Source organism: Hippocampus comes, unplaced genomic scaffold, assembly GCF_001891065.2.
Source record: "Hippocampus comes isolate QL1 unplaced genomic scaffold, H_comes_QL1_v1.1 scaffold68, whole genome shotgun sequence".
Classification (NCBI taxonomy): Eukaryota; Metazoa; Chordata; class Actinopteri; order Syngnathiformes; family Syngnathidae; genus Hippocampus; species Hippocampus comes.
The window spans coordinates 4,825,559-4,844,117 of record NW_017805625.1 but is presented as its reverse complement, the minus strand read 5'-3'; the positions used below and the strand labels follow the sequence as shown (position 1 = coordinate 4,844,117).

The window sequence follows — 18,559 nt, the reverse complement described above, 5'->3', positions numbered from 1 at the left end:
CAAACATACGGCCCGTGTGCCAGAAAAGGCCTATAATGGGGGCGCAATCAGGCCTGTGGGGCCATTATCAGCAATTTTTTTCAATAAAAGTAACTGTTGTTGCTAATTTTGTAATAACACTCACTGGCATATATTCTTTATCCTCGGCAAAAAAACAACTAACATAAATGCAGTTAATAACAGTTTTAAAATAGGCCATTCATTCGTACTCCAAAGTGCCTTACAGTACAGAAATTATATCGTGCTATCCCTCAGGACAAAAATGTTTTTTGCAGCAGTAAGTATGACACACCACCCCCCCAAAAAAAAGAGAGAAAGAGAGAGAGACAGATATGTTAAATTCTCTTCTGCAATACACAAGAGATAAATGTGGCTACGAATTAACTAGAATTTTACAAACCCGTTGGTATGAAAAAGCTCTTTAATTAATCCAAAGACAAAAACTCTGCACCTACTCTATCCAAGTGAATCTTTGCTCGATTAGAATGCTGCTGGGGCGACTGACAATTATTGCAGACTATTTCGACAAATGGTCTTCTAGTTCTGTCACCAGCAAATTCATTACAATTCAACTGGTTCCTTGCGTGGTTTAAAACCACCAGGCAGAGATAAGAAGTGTATGTCATTTAATTAAAAGACAATTACTGATTTTTGCACACATATTTCTTCCAATAATTACTGTCCTTTTGACGACAGGGAGCGAAAAGAGCAGATGTGGCCGTCAGGAATCATTTCTCCCTTGTACATCAAATTTGCAGTCAAGAAGTGAAATATCACTTGATTGGTTTTGTAACGAGGTCAACTGAGTTGAATTGCGACTTGGACTCATTTATTCATGATCCTGACACACTGAATGCGATCAAAGATAAGATATTGTATATTTACTGTATATATGCATCCGAAAATAAGTTAATTTCATTTCAACACCATTATTTGGTGCACATGTGGAACCTCTTAAAGCTCACACGCAGCGCAGGGCCCTGCTGACAAGAAAGGAGTAAAAATTGAGATCAGCTCACAGCCTACGACAAAGTGTCCCATGTCTCTTTATGCTGACTTTATTGGCAGGAAAAATAAAATTCCAGCACTGGAATTTGGGTCACAAGTCCACGTGGCAAATGGAAGCTGGAATGACGACGGAGTGGGTTAGTGGACGGGCAGTGGACTGACAGACGCATGTGTAATTTATATATTTAAAAAAAAAACAACAAAAAACACTCAACTGGCCAACCATGACAATCTGCAATGTAGAGATAAAGCCTCTTTTATTCCTCGTTTCCTTCCATACAAGTGACATGGCAACGCCCAATCTCCAAGTCTCCACTTAGCCTGAATGTAAACAGAAGCCGGAAGGCTAAACTGTGAGAATGACATGCATAAGGAAGTGGTAAAGGAGTCAAGAGAGCACTGATCTTTGACTCGGCGCGCCAACGCGCTGCCCAGCAACTGGCCGGCAATGCGCTCGCACCTCAACTGACAGCCTATTGAGAACTTTACAAACATGACATTTCTATTGCAGGGAGAAAATACTGCTCTGACCAACGAGCAACGAGCCAGCCTTCAACACAAACAGACCATGAATCAACTCGATGACAAGATTCCATGGACGTAAGACCGCAATTCGATTTCATCATACAAATACCATTTTTTTGTTATGATTTTTAAAAAGTTAATAATTTTCTCTGACCAACGAGCAACGAGCCAGCCTTCAACACAAACAGACCATGAATCAACCCGATGACAAGATTCCATGGACGTAAGACCGTGATTCGATTTCATAATACAAATACCATTTTTTTTGTTATGATTTTTAAAAAGTTAATAATTTGGCCCGATATTTTGTGTGCCGTTTCCTTGGTGGAAAAAGTCCACTTTTCACATTCTGTGAAAAGTGAACAAAATCCATTTTCACAAAAACATGACTCACTTTGTATGATTTAGCAGGCCGCAAAATATGCTGCGCGGGCCTGATCCGGCACCCGAACTTTGAGTTTGACACCCAGTCTGACTAGCAGGCCGGTAGCAAGTGTTTCATGCACGCTATGTTCATCTGACGAGATGCGCTTGATGTCGTGTCCCAGAAAAGGTGGGGCTAAGTATCATATGTACAGTGCACGTCCACTTTCAAATGGAGACTCACAATAACATCTACTAGAAAAAAGACGAAAACAATGAGGATGAGATTTCATTTATTTTTTTTGTGTTTTTTCTAAACAGGGTGGGGAAAACTTACTCGTTTATGGAAGATTCTGGTGCAAAGATGTCCGAAAGTGAGCTGAAGGTAGAGAGAAAGGAAGAATGAGAAGAAAAAACAAAAAAAAAAAAAACTATTCAATTTTACTGATGTGGAATTACTGTGGCAACACAAGGCTTTAATAAAGTTTGTGGATTGGACTGCACTGCACTTAATCCGAGTTGGTGCCGGACTTCACACGAGAAGTTAGAAAAGTAAACGTCATACTGTATACACCACAGCGTGAAACTCTTCCCGACTGCTTTGATGAACAGGTTTCTCTCATTTTGTGCTTCTTGCATTTCAAAGCCCATCACGGAGGACATCAGGAGTTGCAACACGACAACTGCCACAGACACACAAATAGTGTGCAGAGACAGCAAAAGTAGAAGCATGTTTTTGGACTGTGCGAGGAAACCGGAGTACCCGGAGAAAAACCACACAGGCATGGGGAGAACGTGCAAATTCCAAACAGGAAGGCCGAACCTTGCACCTCTGCACTGTGCGGCGGACGTGCTAACCAGTCGCCCACCGTGCCAGACACCAAACAATGTTAACACAAATATGGTTCAGTGTCAACTGAGATCATAAAACTCGAGACTGAGCGATTAATGTGCAGGACGATTATAGCATATGACAAATAAATTAGTCAGTATGCTGTACGGAGATTTTGTATGAAGACTCGAGAAATTGCTTCTTTTTTTTTTTTAACTTGAATTTAAACTCTGCTCATGAAGCATTTGTGAGATTTTAAGACAAATCTCTTCCAATATTTTGGTCAATGACACCAAATGATCTCACAACCACAGTAGCGATTTCGACATCTAAAACAGCACATTTGAGTAAGCCTGGCATGGTAAAAAGTGAACATTAGGAAGTGCAACTGTCAGGCTGTCAGCATCAAAGTGTGAAGTCAAGTTTTGCTTATTAAAAACTGCCTTTGCAAAGCATTCCGGCGCCCCTTGCCAGCTGACATGGGGCTCTTGCTTCGCGGCCGTTAATCACTAACACCGGAATCACTGTTAAGCGTTTCAGCCAACATACGCCGTAAAAATAAAATGTCAGCGTAATAAGAGTTCCTTTATCAGCATTAAGTAGTGAATCAACTTGATTTCAGGACGTGTGTTATTGATGTCACCGATAATAAAAAGTAACCTCGATTACAATGAGGGATATGCGTCAAGTGGCACCATGGGCCTTCACGCTGCGACGCACTGCCGGGAACTTCAAAATAAAAGGTGTTGCTGTCCCTTATGTGATTTGATAAGCTCGGGTTTATTTTGAAATTGGCCTGATCATCGCGTTGGCGGCGTGTCACCGTCATGCATAGCATGAAACACTTGTTGCTGCAGTCGGCTTGAGTTTTTCACGCAGCGTACATGAAATAAATATATAAAAAAATGAACGGGTACCCGTGGCAGAAAGAATGTTTCGAGTTTTTTTTTTAACATAGTTTTCCCACAAAACTGTGGATGCATTCAGACTCGTTTAACCTCAGGCGCATTGGACTTTAGAGGTTCGTCCATATGCATTTGAAAGACTGCACTCAAAACACCGCTTAGGGACAGCACTTAGTATGATTTACAGCACATGACGGGCACCCACAAGGTAGGGCAGACATCTCTTTTGGAGTCAATTTGTGGTTTTGCACTTCTGTTCCAAAAATCTGCAAGCATTCTGCCAGGAATGCCACACATCTCTCATTGTACAGCCAGCCAGCAATGCCCTCAAGTCGATCCACAGTTTACTTAACACCTCTGGGGATAAAAAATTCTGGCTTCAAGGAAGTCTCACCAAAGAGTTTTGGGGGTGTCGCATGCAAGTACTTTATGGAGGGACTCACCTGCTGACAGACACGTCACTGTAAGTGGGGCTGTTGGAGTAGAAAATGCCTCTTGGGGAAGGCTCCTTTTCTTCCTCTCCTTCAGATTTGAGATCCAAACAAGTCTTTGATTCTGCACCTTGAGCTGAATGATACAAAAGTATTTCTCACGTTATCCTACTTCACATACAGTACATTAGGAGCTGCCACAAAGGATTGCTACTGCGCACGTGTGTCAGATGAGGCTTGCAAGCTGGCGGGAGAAGCAGGCACGAGGCAGAGAACAAAAAGGGCCAAATAAATAAATACTTCGACAAAAATAAACAACTCGTTGACGATTAAATTAATTGTCAACGATTTTGCTAGTGGACATCGTGACTAGTCAACTGATGTTGATTTGGCAGCCCTACAATCGAGACTGGCAGACTGTATCATTTCGGTTCTTTTTTTAAGATAGTATCAGCTGTCGTATGACATCTGAAAACAATAGCTTGGAAGAATGGAAAGAATTTTCTCGGAATATTTTTTTCCTTTATTATGCGGTGTTGCTTCACAGCGATGAAACGTTAAATGTATTTATGCAATGCAAAAAGTCGACATCCTGAAGAAATGCCAGCAAACATTTCTCATCCCGAGCTAAACCAACCAAAAGTCATCATGACACATCCATACATTTTTTTTAAATCCGTTTATCCTCGCGAGGGTCGCTCAGTGTGCTGGAGCTGATCCGGCTGTCTTTGGGCAGTAGGCGGGGTACACCCTGAACTGGTTGCCAGCCAATCGCAGGGCAAACATAGACGAGAAACCATCCTGGCTCACACTAACGACTAGGGACAATTTAGAGTGTTCCATTAACCTGTCATGCATATTTTGGGAATGTGGGAGGAAATCGGAGTACCCGGGGAAAACCCACACAGGCAAGGGGAAAACATGCAAACTGCACACAGGAAGGCCAAAGCGGGAATCGAACCCTGCAGCTCTGCACTGTGAGGCAGACATGTTAACCAGTCGACCCCCGTGTCGCCCCACCGTGCCCCTTTCAACTCAATTACATGGCAAATGTGTCACTGAAGGGAATCTTCCGAAAACTTTGAACCATTTGTGGAGATTTTTCGCTGAAGATTGACAAAGTTTGTGATGCAAGAGAATATCTCCCCATACCTGCCGAGGGTGTTTGCTCTGCATCCTCGCCTCCCGCCGCCTCTTTTATCTGAGTCTGCCTGGTTGTATCTAGGCGACCACGAACCTGGGCAACCAGGCGAGAGAAGTCGTTGCTGTGCTGCTTCCCTGCGAAGATAATGATGCATAAGAAGCCTCTTGGATTGGGCGATAGAGTGCACTTGGAAGACTGCTACGTCAGTCCTGCTGGAGGTTAAGTAGCACTGAAAGTTACCGAATACTGTATCTAATTGCTTCAAAAATTGCGTCATAAATGAGCCACTTTCCCCATTAATTCGAAACACTTCTGAAACACAAGCTAATGATTTCCAAGGAAGCAACTCGATCAATCACAGTTTGAGTCTGTGAAATGATTATTAACAATGTTTATAATTGTATTGTTGTTTAGAGCGGTCTATAGCTGCACTACATCACACTGTCCTCACTCATTGGGCTTTCCGGGTTTGTTGACAATGTTGAATAAGCAGCTGTTGATTCTACAAATGATAAATGGCATGTTTTGACAAAAGGCTGCAATCACATGTGAGTGCTACACCGAGTTTCCGGAGTTATCTGCTAGCTCCCGATGCTGGCAGTGTGACTCACCCACATCCTCCTGTGATAAATCAAGAGGTTATCACAGCAGTGCAGCTATTAATAGAAGCCTCCTCCTGTGAGTCACATTCATTTGTCACTTTTTTTCAAAAAGGACCCCCCCCCCCCCCCACACACCTCTGCGGTTCTTGTCAATATGATGGTTAACCAGAAAATAATGTCCAATGGTGCAAATCATGTTCGAGATCTACCCCAAAGGTAAAAATTGACCCAGTCAGCTTTCACTTTGTTTGACTTTGGGCATCTAGTGTGAACTCACTAAGCAAAGGCAGAATGAGGGGTTGAGGTGGATCATCAAACAGTTTTTTTTTTTGGGGGGTCCATTCCAATCTGAGTTGCTCAACGGCTCATTAAAGAGAGAACATCTCTGCGTGTGGTTTATGGGCTGGTTACATGCTAGTTGGACTACTCTCCAGTAGGGCTCGATGGTTAATCGCAATTTAATAGTGATTTCAATTTTGGACCTTTTAATCCAAGAAAAACAATTATTGCACAGAATGGCGTGGAGCGTTTACAAGTTCTAGAGCTTGTGGAAGTACACTGAATGCACCAAATCGCTTGCGTAGCAACTATGTCGTGTATGTGATTCTGTGATCCCCGAGCTTCCCTTCCGTTGTTTAATGACACTGCAGTTGGATTTTACTCTAAAACTAAACACACAACAAAAAGAATGACACACATTGTATATTTAAATCCAAAACATGCTTCCCTCCCCCTGCCCCTCAAACATCAGTAGCGCTAATGCTAAAGCCAATGTAATATCCCATTCAAAAGCAAACGAGAAATTAGCATCAACTTCAGGAGTGATATTCCTTCAAATGATATTCACACACAAACACAGGTAAGATAACACTACTCAAAGACACAAATTCTTCCCAATCTGTGAATTTTTTTTTTTTTAACAGAGTTCAATTGCAACTTTCTTCTGTACTCATTCTATGGGTGTTTTCCATCCATGTACAGCACCACACTGCCCCCAAGAGGCCAAGTATTCAAGCATCTTTCCTCAAAACTCCAGCATACAAAGATCCAACGACTAATTTTTTTTGTCATACCAACACACATAATTGTCTCTTTTAAAGTTTGACGATATTTTCTAAAGGAATGAATGTCATGCTTGTAAATATTAAGTATGCAATTTGCATTACGTGTATTATGCAAAGATTACTCAACATTGGCAACTTTGGCTTCATGCAGGCTGAGTGATGGAACGCATTACTGGAGCAGCATTCAGGTCTTTGTTTCAATTTTACATTCTAATTGAAACTGCCACCAGGACAAAGGCTGGACATAAATTCCCTCATCTATAAAAGCTTACGATGTGCTTAGGAAAGACTGAACGTTTTGGAGCCATTAACCTCAGTTTAGCATTGTTCTATGGGCTACTCAGCTATCTTAACAGTGGAGTAAAATCATTAAGAGCACTTCGTCCATTGTTAGAAAATATAATCGGCTTTCATGAGCTAAAAACAAAAGAATCAGCATTTCGGTGCCTTCAGCAATTGAGTGAACACCTGCAAATCTTTCTCTTTGTCTCATGGCATGATACGTGTTCTTTGCAAAGAACTTCAAAATAAAAGCTGTTCCTCGTCTCCTGAGGCATACAAATCCAATTTCTGCTTTTCATTGTAACAGAGGAGGACAGCTTACTGACCGGACTCATTGTCTACTCATATTGACTATCTGTCCGTGAAAGAGAAGCAAACACCATGTGACTTTTGTCTCATGGCATGATACGTGTTCTTTGCAAAGAATTTCAAAATAAAAGCTGTTCCTCGTCTCCCGAGGCATACGAATCCAATTTCTGCTTTTCATTGTCTACTCATATTGACTATCTGTCAGTGAAAGAGAAGCAAACACCATGTGACTCGCTATAGTGCCCCTTTTGTAGAATAAACTTTTGTGGTTGTGAAATATATTGCACAGGCTTGGCATGAACTGGCAAAAAAACAGTTCAATATTTCATCTTTTTGAATGGATTTTTTTTTTAACAGATGACTGCAATCATAAAGCTCAGTTTTGCAAAAGGTCAATGTTTTATATCTTTTTTTTTTTTTTTTTAAGAAATGTACTCAAAATGTATTTTTTTTCCAGACACACCTAATTTATGAATATCTATGGCAGTGAGCACCGAGTTGAACTTTGGAGTACAGTAATTTAGTGGGCTTTGATATTTGCTAATACAGAAATTTATGAAGGGCAGAAACTGTTTCAGGAGTGTATTGTATTGACTAACTATGTTACTCAGCAGTTCAAATTGACGCCATTTATCAGACATATTAACTCATATCATTGTAGCACAGGCCAAATATGTAAACAGTGACCAAATAACAGTACAATCACTTACTATACGTTGAGTGAACCTCATCAATTTCCTCCTCGGAGTGATTCTTTGAGAAAACCATAACCTGCACATTTGAAAGCAGTGAATTAACATCTCCTAGTTTCAATGCACGTGTGGACATTATCAACAAGGAATACAAACACAAGACAGTCCCAACTCACAGGTTTGACTTTGTCATGTAGCTGATTTTTGATCTTCTCGGTGGCTTCCACCTCTTTGACAATTTCTTCAACTGTTGAGGAATGACATTAGACATAAGAAGTTGTCTGTCTACCATGCTTTAATGCAGCAGCTAAACAATTGTAAAATGTTACGACGCAACTATGGTTCTATCAGTCTTGATGACTGCCAAAGCAAGCACTGGACGATTACACGAGCGCACGGGTCACCAACTTGGGTCTTCGAGGACCTCTTACCCAGCATGGTTTAAATGTATCCCTCCCCCAACACACCGGATTCATATACTGTAGTAGTCAGGAAGTTGCACAAAAAGTAAAAGAAAACATTTTTTCCTTAGCAAAGGTCATGACAGATTGGAGTGACTAACTTACAACAGAACGAAGCATAAAATACATAAGAGCTTTCGAGGACTGCTTTCCTTCACCTGATTTGGGGTTGAGCGAGTCACATTGTGCATTATAAATATGCACAAATTCTTTGTGCCTTTTGATCAGCTGATCGCGGGAGCCTTTCAACGAAAGGTTCCATTCCTTGAGCCTCCGCTTCAACTCCTGCAGGCTAAGCAGGTTGTACACCAACTTCCCCATCGGGCGCCTTGCCTTGCCAAGGGAGCTGTGACAGAAACATTTTACTGGTTAATCCAAAGATCCGCTACATTCATGTCACTGGGTTCTATTACAATGAAGTGGTATGATGGAAATGTCAACAAAGTAATTCAAATTCAAGTCACGGGCTGCATGCTCTGCGTTCGCCACATCGCCAATGACAAGGTGAAATAGGGAGTGACGAGATAAGTATTTCCTGCGCTCATGACATGCCACTGAATTGCATGCTAGCGAGCACTACCAAGTTAGCACTTCTGTTGCGATGCGTGTGAATGGATGAAAACATGAATACAGTGAAACTCCTCTACAACGAAATCATGTTTGCAGCAAGAAATTTTTCACAACAGGGGGTTTTTCACTGTAGCAAATTTGATTGATTTGTTTCCGAACGAAGCAGTAGAGGTCGCTGTTGGATTAGACTTGGTTGTAGTGAATCTCGTCGCAAGACAAGAGCAGAGAAAAAGATTTCGTATAACCCAACAGGGTTTTTTTTCGTTGTATGGGGGGAAGGAGAGTGGGAATGGTGTTAATGAATGAAGATTTTTTCACACTAGGGGGTATTTTCGTCCATGTAGGTTTCGTTGTAGAGGAGTTTCACTGTATCATGTCGGTTTCTGCACCAGAGACGTAAGAAGTAAGATGTAAGACTCGGGACAGCAGCCCTCTAGGACCGGGTTTGGACACCCCTGACTTTAGTGACTGAAAGTGAGTCACTAGCATTCAAATTAGCATTAGCGTCTTGCTTCATTGTGCTACTGATCTCCAAAGGAAAAGCCTTCGATCGCCTCATTGAATTTATTTATTCATTTTTTTTGTGTGTCCCATAAAAATACGCATTTTATGAAAAACATAATAGAAAATTGCCATGAATGTCATGCAAATGATAAATTGGGATGTATAGGGGACCATAAAGCAAGTTTTTAAAAATATATTTATAGTTGACACCCGCCATTCGAGGAGAACAGGAAGCAGGCCGGCCTGCGAAGAACAAAAATCCGCATGTAAGTGACACCCATTGAAATGCATTGGAGAGAAAAAAAATGGCCTTGTTTTTTTTTTTTTTTTACCCAGTCCAGAATATTTAAGATACCACCATTCATCATTGTGACAGAAAGGTGTCATCCAGATTAAGTGCTCTGTGCCGGTGCAAAAATATGACCATCATCGGTCATTAAGAGACAATCAACCTGCTGCACACAGTGCAGGATGAATCACCTGCAACAGTGAGACTCAAGAGAGTAACATTACGAGAACTCAAATCTTCAAGTCTTCATATGCCGGGCAACAAGGAGCATCAAGCTTCATTTTGAAGTCAGCACATAGACAGAAATAATAGCTAACAGACTACCTGGTGTGAGCTACTTAATTTGAAAGAAATAATGGTCAGAACATCGCCGACTAAAACATATTTTGTGGTGTTTAAACAGCATTTGGAGAAAACACTTCTCTGCTGCTTTACTCAACATTATGTGTTCAAGCGTAGTTACTTTACCTTCTTAAGCTTTCCTTCTTTTCGCCGCTTGTGAGACACATGTCCAAATGTTTGTTGATGAACGGCTGGGACACACTCACGGAGCACACGGGGCACTCCACTGCAAGAAGACACATTTAATGGATTCAAAAAAAACAAAAAATCAACTAGAAATATGAACAGATCAATAAATAGTCATCCATCACTAAATGTAACACTTTAATGTACAGTACCGGTAGATCAAAATCACTTTCCCTTTCAATTGCATCTTGCGCTGCTAAAAAACTGAAAGGTTACTTTGCAGTCTATCAACTGCCACTTTGTGTCATATACCAACAAAAACATGTGCCACAAACACACAAAACATTTCCTCTAAATCTATTTCACTTATCCTGTTCAGGTTGACAGCTGTGGAGGAAAACAATCCCAGTTGACTATTTCCTGGATTGATCTCATGGCACCTGTGCAAAACCCTGCATGTGAACTACTACAGGCCTGATGTCTTGCGTATTAAAAGATTGTGAGTAAAAGCTGACGGAGTTACAAAACGGACGCCATCGGAACAAACAAGCTTGTGCGGTGCTGATATGCTTCACCTTTGATTGCAGGCTTCACATCCGTTGGCGGTGATGAGGAAGAATGCGGCATCTCTTCTTCCGTGCTGATGCTGTGCAATTCCGTCTCATCTTGCTCCACGGGCCCGGCATCCTGCATGGATGCCTCTTCCACATCACTGGGCTCTTCCTTTACAGTGGCTTTGCGGGGGTCAGTGTCCTTAGCACTGCGCGTACGTCCAGTCGGGGCATCTGTGGCAGACTTTCTGGGCCTCTTCTGGAAAAAGTGACTCACAAGAGAGCTGTTGCACTTTTGGCCTTTGTCGCTCGGTGCTTTGCATTTGACTGATGCAGAGTTCTTTGGGGATATTGGTGGAGAGTCAAAATAAGTTTGTGACAACTGCTGTCTAGGGGGGGGGGGAAAAAGTAGGAAAAAATGTGCGTGGAATTACAACATGGAAACCGTTCAGTCGAGAGTAAAAGACAGTTGCGTGAAAGCTCTTCTTCTCTCACATAACACAATACAGGATTACATAAAGACCATATGTCCCGGAGGATAAACACATGAGTGCAGTACAATACAGAGAACTCTTGTAGTCAGTGAGTTGAGGTCTTTTAACTATAATGTCTACCACTCAGTATCGCGTTTCTTTTTATCGGACCATGAAAAAGGCGACACTTTGTCTAGGGTCTCGAAAATGTGCGAGGCAAACAAATGGCAGCAGGTCCATTACAGAGCAATAAAATGGAACCAATGAGGTGTGCTGCGCTTTGCTTTCCATATTTAAAACTTTATATTTGAACGAATTGCACCCATTAGCCCGGGCTGAGACGCATCAAACACATATGCACTTCTTTTTGCACCACTCTCAACTCCGCGCAAGACTTTGGGGGAAACTCACAAAGTAAACAAGGCTGCACAGTATAAACTCTTACACACTTCATTAAATAATTCTTTTTAGCAGAAACTCAGTCAGCAAGTAAAGGAGCGCTTTGGTTTTTCTTTGGCTTCTTGTGAAGCCACCACAGAAGAGTACCAGTGATGGAGGGGGGGGGCGGGGGAGAGAAGATAAGCGTACAAACAGACTTTGAATTGTGATAGGAATACATCTGGCTGGTTAATGCGTCGATCAACAATATTAAGACGCTTATTTTTTTCCCTTGGCAGATGCTACAACAAAAAACATGGAGTAAAAAACAGAAACTAATGGATACTATGAATTGCCAGCAATTTTTACTGCGCTGATTTTATTTTCCTGTATTCCACAACAAACCAGGATCAATTACTGAAACTGTCAACAGACACACCACCACACAGCGTGTTCTGCTGCTGCATGTGGCCGAACATGTGCATAACCGGCGTAGCTTTGCTTTACTTAGTTTCATTGACTTGTGTACTTGTATGAGTATGTAGAATACCACAAACATCTGCTGTTACAGCCAGGAAGATATGAATTGACCTAACATTGTACGTTTTTGGAATTTTGAAATGAACACAACTTGGACCTGACAAATGTAGCTTCCGCTGCATCGTTTTAAATGAAGTGAGAACCAGCCACACGCTGAGCTGAGAGCCGGAGAGAGGGGGGATGTGTTTCCGCAGCGGTGCAATCAGTCTCTACTCACTTTAAATATCCAGTCGGATGAAGATAACCAGATTTGTAGCAGATTCCATCAACAGTTCATTAGTCAGTGGCAGGAAGTAGATCGGGATTCATCCATTTTGGACAAAGTGAGAAACACTTCAGTACAAATGTTTGTTTGAAGTCATGAACAAACTGGAAAGTATCCAAAACTAGGGCCTGATGTGGCCAGGCTGGGACAGGAGGGAAAGAAAGAGAGAGAGAAAAAAAAAAGCCATGCCCCAAAAATGGGCAATCCAATTTGTGGTAAGAGTCATTACAAAGAAAGGCTTAAATCACTACAGATTATTTTAGGGGAGTGAATTTGAGAGCTGACATCATTACATTGCATTTTACAGACCTATCAATGTTCAACAACCCATTCACACGATTGTATCTTTGCAAAGTTAAACTGTTAACCCTAAAATACAGAATATGCTATATTCAATTCCCCAACCATGACAAGCATGTATGACAAAGAGTGAGGTAGCGGGTGTGCTGGAGCCTAGCCCAGCAGATTTGGGCAAAGATTGTTCGCCAGCCAATCGCAAGGCAAACAAAGCCCATTCACACTCACATTCACACCAAAGGATAACTTCAGTCTTCAGTTTACCGAACAAGACTCGAGCAAGAGCATGGATTCAAACCCTCAACCTCAGAACAGCAGGGTAGATGCGATAACCACCCTTCACCATGCCGTCCGAATACATTGTATAAATACCAGATGTCTATTTCATCTGGAGTGCATCACCTCATATGCAGGTCCTCCATTTTTTCCTCTGACAGAAACACATTTTCAGGCACTCAAGCTGACAGGAAATTAAAAAGAGCAGTTGCGTCATGCGGCCATTCGTTTATTCGGTGTCAACAAACTGAAGTGAGACCTTTTGCGGTACTGATAACCTTGAGGTGATTAATGAAAGCATTATAGCTTGCCGCTAACAAAAAATAAAAAAGCTCAACAGTTGGTTTTATTGACTTGGTTACTCAGAATGTTGCCAACCAATCAAAGGGATTTCAGCATATACGTTTGCACACAATCATAAGTGTTTTTCTGACAAGTTGGACAATTCGGTCGGTCATATTGAGGGTACAAGTAGTGATGTAACGGTAAAAGCAATATCGCGATATTAAAATTGCCCCGATATGTCATTTTACGATATTGAAAGCAGCACATCTGTGAAATAGGCCAGGTTATTTTCCATTTGTGCAGTTCAAGCACCCTCTAGTGGTTAGTTTCTTAATGCAGTTTAATTTGAATTAGGCAGGTTTTGGCCACCGATGTTTAAGACCCACGCTAATCACCAGGTGAAGGGGAACAAGTTTGAGTTCCTCCACAAATATACTTGATTCACAGTGTGTGCATGCATTAGCAAGTGAGTGTGTCAATATTAAGTATTACTGTCAACAGATAAATTGATTCTTGAACTAATCGTTAGTTACAGCACTAATTACCGATTGATTTTTTGCAAATCATTCACTTTATGTATTGCTAACACTGTACTGGCCAAACTGCTTCCCACGTCACAGTTAGGTCCATTTATATGTTTTAATCTATGCTGATCAATCTTTTCCATGACCGATGCCGTTTTACTCTACCTTTGAAGAACATCTTTTGCAGAAATAAGTGGTTAGACAGCAAATTTGGCTATTCAACTTTGACTGTTCAACTGGATATGAAAAATATGTCAGGCGGACGGGAAAAAAGTGAAGTGAACCCTGTGGTCCGGGTCACGAGAAATGAGCTTGTGATTTAAATATACGAGTCAATTTCCTCGAGACCAGCAGCAAGCTGACATTGGGCCTTAAAGCAACATGAGCTGCAAAGCTACAGAGTATATACGACAACAATATATGATGTTACATAACCTCAGCTAATGAAAACAAAATCCCCATTGGATTTGCCCTAAAACCTTCATTTAGAAATGAATTACAACGAGCCGCGAGTACTGTGCAAGTGTCAATATAATGCCAGCGAATTGCAGTGCACTAAAAGTTGTTCTCTGGCATACAGACTATAATCATATCAATAAAAATGGGATCCACTGACATCGCGACTGTAATAAATATTCCCCACTAACGACGACGCTATTGTGACTGGTTATGACTGTGTTTTGGGTTCATCACATACATGTCATATATGGGGGGGAAAGTGTTGCAAAGGAAAAAAAAAAAAAAAAGAACAATGAGATTAATTGATGAGCATGTTTCTGTCGACCTCGACAACTTCTCCATGTTTCTTCACCCACTTGGAAAATTAATTTCCCACCCCGGGTCTAACATTCCAATGTGTACATCAGTGGTATTGCTGTGAAGGCAAATTGCCTGAGTTATTGTTCAAGCATCATAATATCTAGAGCAGCAGTTTAAAATGATAGACTAGGATGTTCATTTCAACGTTACTTTAACTTGAATGTGAACTAAAACAAAGATCGATTAGTATCCAGCAAATCATTTTGTTGAATCTGCGGAGTTCCTTTGTACATTAAAAGAAGTTTGCGTACCTTGCAGCTTGAAAGTTTACAACCAATTCATCCAGTAAACGGTTGTTTTGGAGATCCTGTTCTGTTGCTTGCTAGAAGGAGGCAGAAATAATGACATTAAAAACAAAAGACAGATACTCGGAAATTGAGTTATAACCACAGTCATGGAACGAATTAAACTCATGCTCTAAGTACCAGTGCATTTTCTTTGCTCATATAGTACGTGCAAAGCACCAACTGCAGTCGCTTTTCTGTCACAGTAAATTCAAAGGTTACCAGTGAACTGACGTTTTTTTTTTTTCTTTGCTAAAGAAGGAATTACAGTTCCACAAGCTCATACCGATTAATGAGATTCCCGCAAAGCTTCCAAACTTACCGCATTGCAAACTGGACACTGAAGCTTATAGGAAAAGAATTTCCTGATGCACAAGGAGCAAACTGTGAAATGATACACAAACAATACAAGCATCTGGTAAAAGAACGGCACATTCTTTGGTGATAGACAGCTCGGTCGTTTTCAACAGTATACAAGACATAATGTTGGTATGTACAGTATGTATCCATCGTTGAATGGCTCAAAATCCATCCTCATGACTGCACAATTTGAGTTGTGGCGGAACTGCTGTTTTTCCACTAATGATATAAAACAGGAGTCCTAGTTTTAGTCACGAATTTCTCCCAAAAATTAAGTCCATGTAGTGTACGATTCGATCAACATTTCCCAATTATGATGAGAGATAGCTATTGCTGCATGTGGTGACTGCAATTATTGAACTGATTCATCAGGAATAGTTACCATGATTCTCATTTGCTGTCAGTTTCTGTGTCAAGTACGCTTTTCAATGAGAGCAGTCTATAGAAAATAAGATAACGATGAAGAAAGTGATGAAAGTTTGACACTCGGATTGTACGAAAAAGTTCACGACCTAAATTGTCAACCCACATTGAGTTAGACAGACATACCGACTCAATTCCACCTGTCCATCAATATCCGCACAAAACGCGGAAAGCAGGAAATAACTTGAGCACCAAATCAATGCCACTCCATAAAGGAGTACAACTGCCGTACTTACAATTGTGAGAGCATTTGGTCATCATTGAAGTGTTGAGAAAATCAAAACAAATTGGACATCGCAACAGAGCGTCAACGTTCTGGAGGAAGAGGGGAAAACAAAACAAGAAATAGGTCAATTGTTAGTCATCACATTTGGAAACAGTCCATCTTGGCACCTGTTCCCAAAACAAACAAGCTCACCACACAGAATGACTTTCGGCCGATGGCTTTACCTTCTGCGGTGATGAAATAGATTGAAAAAAAAATTGGTCAAAACAGTCATTTTAGCAAAAACTGAGCATCTCTTGGACCTCTACAATTCACTTCCCAAACTAATAGAGGTGTTCAATACCACAGCAACTTCACTTAACCTTGTGTATACAGTAAACATCTTTGTGGGCAGTAAGAACCGTGTCAGATTGCTTTCTGGCAATTCCTCATTAGCTTTTAAAACGATATATCCTCACATTTTAGCTGATACACCTTTGCATTCCCTTGATCTAGATGCATGTCTCGTCGGCTGGATTTTAAATTTCCCCACAAACAGATCCCAGCAGGTAATAGTGAATGGGACTTTGTCCGGCTCTCTATCATCCTCAACACTTGCACTTCTTTTCATTTTATGTACAAAAGACTGCCACCCACTGAACCAGGAATAGAAGCTTCTTCCTTCAGGCCTTCACCTGAAAGTTCCCATCTACCAAAATCAGACATACGTTTTCTTGTGTGCCTCTCTCTATCCCCGGGCTTTAAACGCTGCAGGGAGGAAGAGGTAGTCTGTATTATCCCTTTCATTTTCTCGTTACTGTGAATTGTGCACTTTATTTTACCAACCTGCACCACTACCGCTGCAGCATGTATGCTGACCAGTAGTCTGTTATGTCCTTTTTTTTTTTTTTAAACCTGTGAATTATGCACTTTACCTGCAGCTACTGTACGTATGATGACCAATAGTCTGTTATGTGCTTTTTAACTTTTTTTTTACTGTGCATTATGCACTTAACACAGGTACTGTATATATGCTGACCAGTGCTTTGTCATTACGTTATTTGTTTTTCCTCTGTATCATAAACCATGCACTGTACTTTACCTTGTAGCTTCTGTTCATGAGCTGCCTTGCATTACGTTTGTGCACTTTACGCATTTGATGCAATTTACTGCTCATATCATTATAATTATGGGTTAATGAGTGTGACCTGCTGAAAACCAAATCGCCCGAAAAAGGACAATTCAATAATGTGAAGTTCGTCGTAACCTGCAAAGATATAGCTGGTAATAGCACGAAAAAAATTGCGAGAGAAAGGAGATAAATATTTGCATCTGTAGTATTGCAGGGAGAAGACTGGATTGCAATTATTGTGTTAAATTTCCCAGTTTGACCGCATTTGAAACTTTTGACGTTTCTGTTTTAGTAATCCCAAAACCACTGCGCGACAGCAAACATTCGAAATATTGCACTGCAAATGAACACGGTGAGCTACTTGTTCACCTTTTGTAAAATAGCTTTCAGTGTGTTGTTAGCTCCTTCCGGTAAACAACTCGTAAATTAGCGCACAAGCTAAGAAACCCCATTAAAAAACACTGACGGCAGCTCCAACTTACTTTCAAAGCCAGACACGGTACGAGATTTTTTTCTGTTTGGAAGGCCATCGTCGATCGATCAAATAAGTGCTGTGCAGCAATTCGATAGATTTGATCGGTTTTGAAACACCTTGTCCCGCTCGAAAGCGAGAACCCGCTACGTCATTTGACGACTTCCGCTACGTCGTAGTTTCTGAACTGTGACTTTGTTTTAGAGGTATTAGAACACGTATTAAATGTTACCACTGATTTATTGTGGTTGTATGCGGCGGTGTATCACTGCTTTGAATCACACACAAAGCTTTTATAATAATTTTGTAGATCCATAAACTAACAAACTAAATTGTCCCTGAGTGTGAATTTTGTGTGCGAATGGTTGTTTGTCTGCGTGCCCTGATTGGCTGGCAACGGGGTGTAGTGGGCGTGGTACACGGGGGGACACCGCCCATCCACTTCTCCCGACGCCACATTCAATTTTTATTGAAATGTTTGTTGATCATTGTTCTAATGCGAGTTATGCTAAATAACGTTGGCCTGTGATTATTTTGGAGTAGTAAAACATTACATTTAACGTTAGTTCAACTGGTGTTGTAGCCTATGATTGATGTTCTGTATGTATATATAGAACATCCCAGAATCGCGTACACCCGCTGAAAAAAATCCCCACAACACCACTGGCTGGCAACCAGTTCAGGGTGTACCCCGCCCTGCCCACGACCCTCATGAGGATAGTGTCATTGCCGACGTGTCCTTGAGGAAAAACACTGAGCCCCCCAGTTTCTCCTGATGCAGTGTAATCATTCGGTAAAATGAGGAGACATTGTAAACTTGCTTTGA

The 18,559-nt window shown here is 41.2% G+C and overlaps 1 protein-coding gene across 1 annotated transcript; it reads right to left on the bottom strand.

Moving 5' to 3' along the window:
* Positions 1 to 1,225: 1,225 nt before the first annotated feature.
* Positions 1,226 to 17,903, bottom strand: rad18 (RAD18 E3 ubiquitin protein ligase). The gene is made up of 13 exons (XM_019881402.1): positions 17,744 to 17,903; positions 16,161 to 16,239; positions 15,464 to 15,525; positions 15,109 to 15,179; positions 11,025 to 11,389; positions 10,450 to 10,549; positions 8,777 to 8,964; positions 8,334 to 8,404; positions 8,176 to 8,236; positions 5,217 to 5,342; positions 4,077 to 4,200; positions 2,234 to 2,275; positions 1,226 to 1,329 (listed from the first exon to the last, which is right to left on the bottom strand). The coding sequence occupies exons 1-13, from the start codon at positions 17,789 to 17,791 to the stop codon at positions 1,266 to 1,268; spliced, it is 1,401 nt and encodes a 466-aa protein (XP_019736961.1). The 5' UTR covers positions 17,792 to 17,903; the 3' UTR covers positions 1,226 to 1,265.
* Positions 17,904 to 18,559: the final 656 nt, after the last annotated feature.